The sequence below is a fragment of the Vipera berus genome (assembly GCF_964194415.1).
Source record: "Vipera berus genome assembly, chromosome: Z".
In the NCBI taxonomy this organism is placed as follows: domain Eukaryota; kingdom Metazoa; phylum Chordata; class Lepidosauria; order Squamata; family Viperidae; genus Vipera; species Vipera berus.
Genome location: NC_138205.1, coordinates 96,713,669 through 96,726,289, shown reverse-complemented (window position 1 = coordinate 96,726,289; position 12,621 = coordinate 96,713,669). Strand labels below are relative to the sequence as shown.

Sequence of the window (12,621 nt, the reverse complement as noted above, 5' to 3'; positions counted from 1 at the left end):
GGCGCAGGTTACGGAGGAGAGTTTGGCATTAAAGGAAGACCGAAAAGAACAGAGGATGAAAAGAGTTGCATATAAGCGTATGGAAAAAGAGCAAAAACAAAAGCCTGTATCTGGTCCAACTACGCAAGACCCGGCTGTCTCAGAGCCTGTGGGAGGAGCACGTCCGAAGAGAGCAACAGCTGATCTTCAGGCCATGATCCAAAGGCTCATGGTCACCAGAGATGGTGAAGTTCCTGACATGGAATGTTAATGGCTTAAATTTACCACAGAAAAGAAAGAAAGTATTTTTTTATCTGAAACAACATAAAAATGACATTGTTTGCTTACAAGAGACACATATTGCATTAAAAGACCAAAAGTATCTGGTTAATTCCCGATTGGGAACACATTTTGCATCCTTTGCTCCGGACAAGAAGGCTGGAGTGGCCATTTATTTAAGAAAAGACTTTTTGGCAAGATTGATTGAATCGGATAAACAAGGGAGATATGTTAGTATTGAATTAATACTACAAGGAAAGAAAGTTCTTCTTATTGGATTATATGCTCCAAATCAACAACAGCAAAAATTCTTCAAATTTTTACATCAGAGACTAATCGAATTGGATTATAAATCTGTTATTATGATGGGGGACTGGAATGGAGTTTTGGTGCCATCTGAAGACAAGAAGGGATCATCCAAAAACTTTTTTAATTCGAAATTGCCTAAAGCTTTTTTTGATTTGAAGGAAGATCTGGAATTAAGAGATGTATGGCGGGAAAGGAATATGAGAGACAGAGATTTTACTTTTTTTTTGATAGACATAAATCTTTCTCCAGGATTGACTTTATTTTGATTACTACTGATCTTTTTTCTTCGGTTAAGAACATTAAGATTTTTCCTAGGACAATGTCTGATCATAGTCCTGTTTGGTTGGAGTTTTTTGCTGAAGATGGTAGTAGAAGATCCTGGAGGCTGAATGAGAATTTATTTACAAATGACTTGTTCTTGCAGAAATGTAGAGAACATATGAAAGAATTTTTTGTTACAAATATGCATAAAGGCACATCGATGGAAATGGTTTGAGATGCTAGTAAAGCTTATATGAGAGGGGTTTTGATTTATATGAACAATGCTTACAGGCGTAAGCAAATGCAAAAAAGTTTAGATCTTGAGGAAGAGATTAAATCTAAGGAGAAAAAGCTTATTTTGAATCCATTGGATAATAATTTAAGGATTTCAATACATTTACTGAAAGAACAATTTAACATGATAGTGGCTGATCAAGTAGCAACTAATTTGCGCTATGCTAAACACAATACTTTTTGTAACGCTAATAAGCCTGGTAGATGGTTGGCTTATCAATTAAGGAAGAAACAGAAATCACGTACTATAGACAAAATAGAATATAAAGGAAAAGAAGTCTACCAACAAAATTTGATTAAAAGGAGTTTTTTAGATTTTTATTCGAAATTATATACTAAAGAAAATATACAAGCTTTAGATATAGACAAGTATTTACAGGGAGCTCATTTTCCGAGACTCTCAAAAGAACAACAAGTTGAGATGATTTGCCCAATTACATCAGAAGAAATTTCTTTAGCTATTAAACAGTTGAAATTGGGCAAGGCTCTGGGAACAGATGGATTAACAGCAATTTACTATAAAAAGTTGTTGCTCGAAATGATTGAACCCTTAAAGATTTTGTTTAATGAAATTCAGACTGGAGGTGCAATTCCTCCATCATGGAGGACAGCTTTTGTATCATTGATTCCAAAGGAGGATCAAGACCTTACTCAACCTAAAAATTATAGACCTATATCGCTTTTGAATACAGATTATAAGATTTTTGCTAAAGTATTGGCTAATAGATTAATGCAAGTTTTGAAACAAATGATTCATAGTGATCAATCAGGATTTATATCTGGGAGGTATATGAAATATAATGTAAGACAAATTGTAAACTTGCTTGAATATTTGGATAAGAACAACCAAGTCTCCGCAGCATTGATATTTTTGGATGCAGAGAAAGCCTTTGACCAATTGAATTGGCAATTTTTATTGAGAGTTGTTGAGGAGATGAATTTTGGAGAAGGTTTTTTACATGCCATTAAAGCTATATATCAACAACAAACTGCACAAATTATAGTTAATGGGGGGCTAACAGAGACCTTTAAAATTGAAAAAGGTACAAGACAGGGATGTCCCCTATCACCATTATTTTTTGTTTTAACATTAGAGATTTTATTAATTAAAATTTGAGAGTCTTCTATGATAAATTAAAACAGAATGATTATAGATTGAGAGCTTTTGCTGATGACTTGGTTGTGTCAGTATCTCAACCGTTACAGTCGGTTATAGACTTGATGGAAATTATAACTCAGTATGGTAAGGTTTCTGGGTTCAAGGTGAATAGTAATAAGACTAAGATATTATCTAAGAATTTATCTATGAGTGAAAGGGATATGTTATTTAAATTAACAGGTTTTGAAATAGTGAAAAAGGTTAAATATTTAGGAGTATATATTGCAGCTTCAAATGTAAAATTGTATAAGAATAATTATGAAACACTATGGTTGAAGGTACAAAGGGATTTAAATAATTGGAAAAAATTACAATTATCATTACTGGGAAGAATTGCAGTTGTTAAAATGAATGTTCTGCCAAAGTTTCTCTTTTTGTTTCAAATGATACCTATATTGAAAAAGGATGCCAACCTTGATCAATGGCAGAAGGGTATTAATAAATTTATTTGGGCGGGGAAAAAACCAAGAGTTAAATTTAAGATTTTACAAGATGCCAGGGAAAGAGTGGGACTCAAGGCGTCGAATTTGAAATTGTATTATGATGCGGTTGCCTTGACGTGGGTTAGTAATTGGCTTAATTTAACTAATAAGAGAATACTTCATCTTGAGGGTTTGGTATATGGATGGCATGCATATTTGCTTTACGATAAGAAGGTGGACAGGGCTTTTAAATCCCATATTCTTAGAAGTGCTTTATTGCATGTCTGGAAAAAGTATTATTATAAGTTAAATTATAAAATACTGATTTGGGGAATTCCTGGACACGCGATAGAGGGCGTATCTATGGGAATGAGTTTGGATATGGTTTCTTATAAGGATTTACTTAGATTGCAAGGGAATGATTGGCAACTTAAATCATTAGATGAGTTAAGACAAGAAAACATAAGTTACTCTTGGTTTCAATATACCCAATTGAAAGCTAGGTGGAAGTTTGATCAAAAGGTTGGCATCACAATTATAGATCAAAATTTAGTAAAAAAATTAGAGATTTAAATTGTGCGCATATAAAGAGGATATATAATGCTTTAATTGAATTGGATTCGGAAACGGAATTAGTTAAAGATTGTATGATAAAGTGGGCACAAAATATTCAGGAACCAATTTCGTTGGACACTTGGGAGATAATTTGGGTTAGAAATGTTAAATTTACTCAGGCTCAAAACTTAAGAGAAAATTTTTATAAAATGTTTTATAGATGGCATCTGGATCCCAAGACGTTGTCTAACATGTATCCTAATTTACAGTCTAAATGTTGGAGATGTGGTAGTTTAGAAGCCACCTATTTTCATATGTGGTGGACTTGTAGAAATATAAAAGCTTTTTGGATTAAAATTTGGTGGAACATTCAAAAGATTTTTAAGAGAAAGATAAAGTTTTCTCCACAATTGATTTTATTGGGTATTGTTGTAGATTGTGATGTTAAAGAAACTAATTTGATGTTGAATATGATACCAGCAGCACGGTTACTGGTGGGACAATATTGGAAGAAGGATAGTTTGCCTACTATAGAAGAATGGGTGTTTAAAGTTTCGAATCTTGCAGAAATGTCTAAGATTTTTGCTTACTTGAAAGATCATTCACAGGAAAGATATATTTCAGTTTGGAGGAGATGGATAGATTATATTCAGAATAAATATGGGATTAAAAAGTTCCATTTAGCTTATGAGTAGATTTTAGAGGGATATTGTTATTGGTACTTTGTATGTAGTTATGTTAAAGGGGAGTTAAAGCACATTATGAATTTGGTTAATTGTATATTATGCATAATTTTTATTTAGAATAAGATTATTATAACTATAATCCTGTATTTAGCTCTGGGAAGTGGGGGGGGGGAGGTGGGCGGGTTTGGGGTGGGGGGGATTTGGGGATATATTGTAAAATCTTGTTTTTGTAAAACTCTTTAATAAAAAAATAAAAAAAGAATTACAAAACCTTTTTGAAGTCAAAGCAATTGCCTGGATATTTACTTTATACTAAACATTATTGCCAAATTTCTAGTTCAAAGAGGTTTGTTGTTGTTAGTTGCGAAGTCGTGTCCGACCCATCGCGACCCTATGGACAATGTTCCTCCAGGCTTTCCTGTCCTAGTTCAAAGAGGTAGTTTAGCCAATTTCTTTTTTAAAAAAATATATTTGGAAAATTAAGGTAAGACAAACTAAAAAAAAATGTTAACAGGTTTTTTGAGAACACAGATTTCTTGACAATCTCTGTACACTTTTTAAGAATGGTCCACCCAAATATCAGTTAAGTGGGTAAAAATAACCAATTTGTAATCTATTGAAAATGGGATTACAGGTAGTCTACAACCCATGAGCACAATTGAACCCCAAATTTCCATTGCTAAGCAAAACAGTTGTTAAATGAGTTTTACCCCATTTTACCAACTTTCTTGCCAGTTATGTGAATCATGGCAGTTCTTAAGTTAGTAACACAATTGTGAATTTAAATTGTGAATTTAGTTTCTCCATTGACTTTGCTTGTCAGTAGGTCACATAAGGTGATCACATGACCTTGGAACACTGCAAACATCATAAGTATATCCCAGTTGCCAAGCTTCTGAATTTTGATTACATGACCACGGGAATACTTCAACAGTCATAAGGGTGAAAAACCTTTTGCCATTGTAACTTTGAGAAGTATCTTGTACAGAGAAATACGGTAATTGTTTAAGATTCAAGTCATTTTGGTAATCATGTTTATAATTAAAATGCACAACTGTTTTGCAGCTATAGAAATGGCAATGTTCCTTTTTAAAAATTTAGTGTGCACAAATCTTAGAATATGTGGTGAATGATGCAAAAATGTATTGGAATAAACAGGGAATACAGTTCTGGTTTTTTGTAGTGAGACTGAGGGGAATAAAAAGAAAAACTATGTTGGCCATACCCAAGAATTTGAACAAAGAAACCAAGAAAATGGCATGTTTTGTATTGTCAGCAGGTTGAAAACTCCAAATGGTATAGAAATCCATACATCTAGTGGTTACTGAATTATTATTCAAAATCAGTCTTTCTCTTGACTCTCTCTCTCTCTAAACTTGCTACCAGGACAAAATAGCTTTATTTTTAAGCAGGAATGCTTGAGTTCCTTTCCAATGAGGTACAAATGCAAGAGTGAATGTCAGATTTAAGGCCATGCAGTCATTCAATGAATCAGTTCAGTTCACTTGTTGGTATGCCAATGCCAGCACAATTGTCTTCCATATGTGTATGGGCATATGACCTGGAAGGCTATTGATGTATCTTCCTAAATGTATTTTTCCTACCACTGAGCACATCATCCCATAAAAAAGGCTGGCAAGTGAAGTTCAGTATATGTTTTCTCTGTTGGGCAAAGCTCATTTTTCATACTACCTAAGTCTCCTGATGTAGGAAGGATGCAAGAAAAATTATTGCCAGATTATTGTATGAATGAAATAATTGATTATGTAGCTCAGTACATTGGCTATGCATTACCAGAGAGTGAATCTTACATGTTCTCTTTTGCTATCAATACTATCAACCTATAATTCTTCATATCAATTATTTTATTACATCATAAAAAAACAAATACATAGTTATTGGAATTATTTAATTATGGACTGCAAAAAATGTATTTTACAAAGTATTTACAAAACATTTTTAGAATTTCTTACTTGAACTGTTTCTTTTTTTAAGAAAAAGTATAAAGGTTAAAATATTTACATTATTTACAGATATATTCTAATTTGGTAACAAATCATAGGAAAATATTTTGATGTTTGAAAGAATGGTAAAGATATCAGAAAACCATCTTAAAAATATAAAGCACATTAAAATTCATTAAATAATTACAATGTCAAATAAATAGGTTTTATTCAAATTTCATTTTTCCTGCTTTATTATTTGTTGTTGTTGTTGTTGAGCAATTTGTTTATATAGTTATATTATGGAGAAAAAATAATCTCAGGAAAATGACATCTTTTTAAAAATGTCTTAATTTCACTCTGATAAAATCTAATTAAAACATTTATTTTAAACAAGATGTCTGCTGCCAATAAAATATGTGATCTGGAAAGTGCCCCTAAAAAATTCAGAATAGCTGCTGTCTGCACTGTAAAATGTTTGACTTCCCATGGCAACAAATATTCATTTTATTTATTTAGATATGTATATATAAACCAATAAAGTGTAGACTTATAGGCCAGCTTTAAAATATGAAGGGTCACATCTAAAACATCCTTCAGAAAAGAATGCCCTTCTGAGTTTGGTCAAAATCACAAATGTATATATACCCAAATGTAGATATACCACAACATAAAAGGGGTTGTATAAGTTCTGGGGTCCTCAAACTTGGCCCTTTTATGACTTGTGGACTTCCACACCCAGAATTTATCAGCCAGGCACGGGTGGCTGAGGAATTCTTGGAGCTGAAGTCCACAAGTCATAAAAGGGCCAAGTTTGAAGACCCCTGTGTTAGTTAGTGACATCTGTAAAACAGAGAGTCATTAATAAGGATTGTGTGTGTATATACATCCATGTGCACGCACACACATACACACACACGCACATACATACATCCCACATATACATTAAGCTCTAACTTGGAGACTGCTTTGTGGATTTACTGTTTTTTTTTCTTTCTTTATGATGTTGGTTTGGCTTGGCTTGAGTTGCTCCTTCAAAATTATGACTTGATTCATTGTGTTGTCTTGTGTATCGTTTACACTTACAAGCTGTAACCACAGTTACTTTGTAGGTTCTTGTGCTTCCATCTTGACACTGCAGCTGAATCCTCTGGGTGCGAGTTTTGTCATTGACACATCTCCATTCCTGTGAGCTTCTTCTGCTCCAGTACTTGGATCCATACCCTCCCCCAATCCAATTAGGTAGCACTGGCAAAGGAAGGCATTCCCCAGCACATACTAACTCTTTCAAAGGGTTTATGCTAGTACATTGACCATCTGAAATATATTTTGTTGATCTCAGTTCCCGACAGCCAACTTGAACTCGACCTGTCAAAAACAAAACAAACCCTTTCTTAAAGTTTTGTATCAGAGATAGCAACAGACATAGCATCCATGTTTATTGAAGTCATAGGTGCCGGAACTCACACGTCATACAATCTGCCTTGCCTACCCTACAAGATTCCATCCAAAAAAGGTGCCGGAACTCCGTTCTGAGCATTCTATGACAAAAAAAGCCCTGGGTATAACAGTTGCCTCCTCCCTAGATTACTGTATAGATGTCAGAAGATCCATATCAATTTCACTTCCAATGTCTTTTTAGTCATTAATTAATCATTCTTATTGTATGATACTTCAGTTACAAAAGAATTTAGAGCAAAATCTATGATTTCTCACATCACATATCACACTGCACACACATTGGACAGCTATGCTATACCTTCAGCATCGTTTTTCTAGAGTAAGGAATTCAAACTGAGAGTAAAACATAAATCACCCAGTTCATGTTACACTACATTTTGGAAGAATGGCAGGGTGGATAAGGATGCTAATTCCAATCTGTTACCACAATCAATAGATATTTCTGAATGTCATGGATGTATAATCATGTTTTCCTTATACATGATACAGGTATATTACATTCTGGTGTCTTCTAGGTATGCCTTTACCATACACTTGACATTTGAAGCCCACCTTATCATTTCTGAAGCATATGGTAGGGTTTATTTTAATAACCCAATAAAACTCATGTTTGGAAAATTGGAGTTCTGCTTGCACTGCAATCCTAATTTGAATTTCTGAGACTGGAGGAAACCATCCCAGAGAAACAATATAGAAATATATGTAGTTTTCTCCCAAGCTAAGGAGATTGCTGTTAGTACTGCCTTAGCTACTGATACTATCAGAAATAACTTTATGTTGTAAGATTCCCTTTCATCTTTCTGCCTTTCATAGAAAATAATCCTGGATCTCACTTCAAGCTGGATTTTCTCCAAAATGCTAGTTTAAAATTTTGTGTGATCTTATCCTGCATGTTAGTTTAGTTTAATACATTATATTGAGATGAATCTAATCATGATAACTAAAATCTTGCATGTTATCTATAAAGGAACCTGATTCTACTTTGAGGACAATTCTTATAATTCAATATTCTTCATACATATTCTTATATGTAGAGAGCTTTCTTTAGAGTGCAGCGATATAGAATTATACCACTGCTTGCAAGTGTCTCTCTTAAGACTTGAGTACCCTGCACAACCTGAGGCAATGTTATTTCATTTTTAAAGGCAACTGACATTGTACCAAGGTGCTGAAATAGCAGCAAATGCAGACATGTTTGTGCTTGCTTCCCTCTGTATATATTCTCATAGAAACAAGACCGGTCCTTATTTTCATAATTATCCCTTTGAAAGGAATGTACATCATGAATTCCATCACACATCATCTTTCAGTCTTACATATTCTTAAAGTAAATGTTATCACAGAAACAAGAAAGTGAAATAATTATCTTATAATAGGAACTTTTTTGATTAGCTGAATTACAACTCTAAATTCCTGGATCTGCTAACATTCAGGGATATTATTATCAATATGTAGCACACTTAAGAGGTCACCAGCCTTCTGGACTACTATCTTATTTGTGAGGGGGGGAAAATCAAATCAAATATGCAAAATTTATTTTTTGAATTTGTTAAAATTGAGTCCTTAGATTCTTCTATCAATATCATACTTTGAGAATCAGCATGTGTATATTGAGGTTTGTTCAATGTGGAAGTTTTTCTATGTAAAACCTACTGAAATAAAACTTAAATATGCACTGGATTTATCTAAAGTGCCAACCTGAGTGATTTAACATTATTTTTTCTCTTAAGCAGAGAGGAGTAGATTATCACTGGATAAAATAAGGCATCAGATACCCTAAGTAGTTTTCAAGAAGATACCAACTTGATTGTTTTCAGAGGACTTCTGCATGCTTAACTCCTGCCTGAAGAATTCTGCTCCACCACTGTTCTTTTGAATATATGCCTACATGATAAGCTTTCCTAGTATTTCTTTCTTTCTTGTTCCTGGGACAGCTTACTAACTGAACAACTCTACTGAGCTATTTCGGTAATCTTGCATTGACATGATAGTTCCTGTATCTTCCTTCCAGTCACCTTTCTAGAAAAGGTAGTTAAGCCTTTCTGTCACTGAAAAAGGAAACTATTTCCTTTAAAGATCAAGGTGTTCATAGCATGTTCCTTTTATATTTTTAGATGTAGGGTGAGGCTCAAGACAGACAAAAAAAATTCTGGCTGCTTATGCTTCTCTCTCTGAGCAAGAACCAAGCAAGTCTGCTGGGCCTTGGGATGGAGGGTGAACAGAAGATACTTTTCAGCTCCCCAAGGTTGGTTGATAGATGGCTATATAAAAGCTTTAAATAAATAAAGCAAATAAATAAATAAAAATATATAATTTTTAAAGGCAAGTTGGAGCCAAAATGTTTGCACACCTGCTAGATCAGTGTTTCCTCAACTTCAGCAAGTTTAGGCTGGGGGATTTGGGGAGTTGAAATTCAAACATCTTAGACTTGCTTAGGTTGAGAAGCACTCAGTGCTAAATCAGGATTTTTAATTAAAAGGGGGTGGCACTGGAAGAAAACCAAAGCTCTGTGGCAGAAGGTTAATGTTAGCTTTATGAAGTAGCTAGAGACAAATACTTGTCTCAAAAAGCGCCCAGCATTTCTATTTCCAAAATAAAGAAACGGATGTATAGCTAGTCCCCAATGCTTAGTTTTGGTAGCCGTATCAATTATTAAATAGCTTTAATAAAGCTATTCTTTGTGACACAACTGACCTCGGGTCTGAATTCAGACTTGGGTCTCAAGGGATGAAGGAATCAAAGGTAAACATTTGTACCTATTGCTAAGATGAAACTCAGTCTGCCTTACTGGGAAATCAGAAAAGATGTGTTTATTATTCTTCACTGCAGGGTCTTAATGGGCATATGTTGAAAGCAAGGTTATCTCTCTCTCTCTCTTTCTCTCTCTCTCTCTCTATATATATATATACATATACTTACTGTTCCGATCGAAACCTGCATGCCTGCCTCCGTGCCTCGCTTGATTCATGGTGTTGTTGTGGCTGCTGGCCGGGACGGTTTTGACAACGTGGGAATAAAGTATCTCGGTCGCATCGTTTTTGAATGCCACGCAGCTTTTAAGTAGCGCGCAGGCCAGCAGAAAACTCGGGAGGTGCAAAGAGGCAGCAAGCATAGTAAGAGCAATCGCGGGGCCTCTTGGAACGTAGTGCTTCTCTGCGGCCACTTCTTCTGCAAGTGCCGCCCAGTGCTTGCGGAGCGCCTTTATATCGTCCCAGGGGTTTGGCGCTCATTCAGGTGTGAAGTTCCAGATGACAGCACCGCTCAGGCGAGGGTGGGATCCCCTGGAACAGGAATGGGGTCCGCTTTACCAATGGAAGCCTGCAGGGGTGTAGGAGGAGCAGAAGGAGGAGCGAGCAAGCCAGTTGCGACCTCCCGCAGGAACTTTGGCTGGAAGTAAAACAGCGATGACTTCTCTTTGCTCTAGGCGGCAGCAATGCCCGCCCGGCTTTGCATGGGGGGGGGGGAGGCATCGTCTGATTGGAACTCTTCTAAGGCCTAGCTGCTTTGCTGCGTCCCTTACTAATACATTTGCAGGCAAAGAGGATGGAAAGTTACCTGGAAATAGTTAGGCAGTGCTGTATTATATACATATTTCCTTAGTACATATATATATATGTACTAAGGAAATATCTTCCTCTCTGCCTTCTTTTTTTATCTCCATTGCTTCCTGATATCTCCGTCTTTTTCCCCCTTTTTATTTCTTCTGAGCTTTTTCCTCTGAATACAGGAGGAACTGGAGACATTTAGAGCTTACTGCTCTAACTAATTTAAGAAATGCCTTGGGAAAGGTGTTACTAATGTAGCTTTGATCAACACATCATTCTGTCAGCAATGTTTGTGTTGGAACTGACTCCTTTTAAAATGCAGAATATCTGTGTGCTTCTCCTGCTGAGCAACTTTGGCAGTCTAAGAACCTTTATTTGAAATCCAGTGATATTTAGGGTAGCTGCTGCCTGACTTCATGCCAAAACTTCATGAACTGCTTTTGCAGATTTGAAGAGTATTACAATATAGTTCACATAATGAGTTTAGTAGCCATAAGCTGTTTAACAAAGGAAGAGGAATTATTTTAACTAGTGAAGTTACATATATTAAGCATTAATATCAGAATCATTTCCCTTGGTTCCAGTGAATTCACTACAATAGCAATGTAATTTCGTATTTGTGCAATTCCACAAATGAAGTTTCTGCCACATCCCATGTTAAACATACCATAAACAACACTGCCTTGGTAGAGCAGTGGGCTAATGCCTCCTTAAGTAACACCAGCTGCCTGCAATTAGTGCAGGTTCACATCCCACCAGGCTCAAGGTTGACTCAGCCTTCCATCCTTCTGAGGTAGGTAAAATGAGGACCCAGATTGTTGGGGGCAATAAGCTGACTTTGTAATAATGCCGCTTGGGGTGTGTGTGAAAGCCCTAATAAGCAGGCATATACATAGAATGAAGGCTACTGCTAAGCTTGTAAGCCTCCCTGAGTCTTCGGAGAAGGGCGGGATATAAATGGAATTAAAATTAAAAAAAAATATATTGACACAGAATGTCTACACCAATTCTTTATATCATTTTTTCCATTCAAGATCCAGTATACCTTGGGAATGGCATTTACTATTGACTTTAGGAAAAGATTCTTGACTAACTTTCCCACAGTAGTTTCCAGGTAACAGCAGTTTCCATTACAGTTGTCAATTCAAATGTCAAAATGGAATATCATCCTTAAAGCAAATGTGCAGACTTGCAGTCTGTTATCACTCAAAGCAGGCTGAGGATACAAAGCAGGCTGAGGAAAACTGTTTGCAGAAAGGCAGCCCAAGCTAATATTTGAACCAGCACATTTTAATGTATATTTCAAATGCACAATGAGAATAAAGGTCAGAAAACACAGCTTGCGGACACACTTTCCTCTTCCACAAATGTTAATGAGATTCATCAACAAAAAATTTAGACACCAATATATCTAGGGCAGTGGTATCAAACTGCCGGCCCACGGGCCAAATGTGTCATGCTGGAACCCCTCCCACCCCATTGCCAGCAATGGAAAAAAAGCATGATATGTCACGACATGTCACATGATGTTGCGAGTTTGACATCCCTGATCTAGGGTACCAACTCTTTCTAACCAAGTGCTTTCCTGACAACAACTTCCACAATGTAACTTTTCTACATGTTTGGCAGAGGCTAGTTTACATAATTTCCACAGCAAGTGTAATATATGTACTGTTTCTTCAACGTGGCAACCTGCCAAAGAAGGAAGCTGATTTTTGACAATAACTC

At 35.7% G+C, this 12,621-nt stretch overlaps 1 protein-coding gene across 1 annotated transcript; it reads right to left on the bottom strand.

The window, feature by feature from the left end:
• Positions 1-6,090: 6,090 nt before the first annotated feature.
• SOSTDC1 (sclerostin domain containing 1) lies at positions 6,091-10,655 on the bottom strand. The gene is made up of 2 exons (XM_081343058.1): positions 10,268-10,655; positions 6,091-7,255 (listed from the first exon to the last, which is right to left on the bottom strand). The coding sequence occupies exons 1-2, from the start codon at positions 10,458-10,460 to the stop codon at positions 6,840-6,842; spliced, it is 609 nt and encodes a 202-aa protein (XP_081199184.1). The 5' UTR covers positions 10,461-10,655; the 3' UTR covers positions 6,091-6,839.
• Between the last annotated feature and the right edge of the window lie 1,966 nt (positions 10,656-12,621).

What these genes read in the sequence shown, in the direction of transcription:
- SOSTDC1 (XM_081343058.1), bottom strand. Translation starts at nt 10,460, where the DNA reads ATGCTTGCTGCCTCTTTGCACCTCCCGAGTTTTCTGCTGGCCTGCGCG. An exon ending in TGCAGGTTTCGATCGGAACA is followed by an intron (nt 7,256 to 10,267) that starts GTAAGTATATGT and finishes TGTTTTTGACAG; the next exon opens with GTCGAGTTCAAGTTGGCTGT.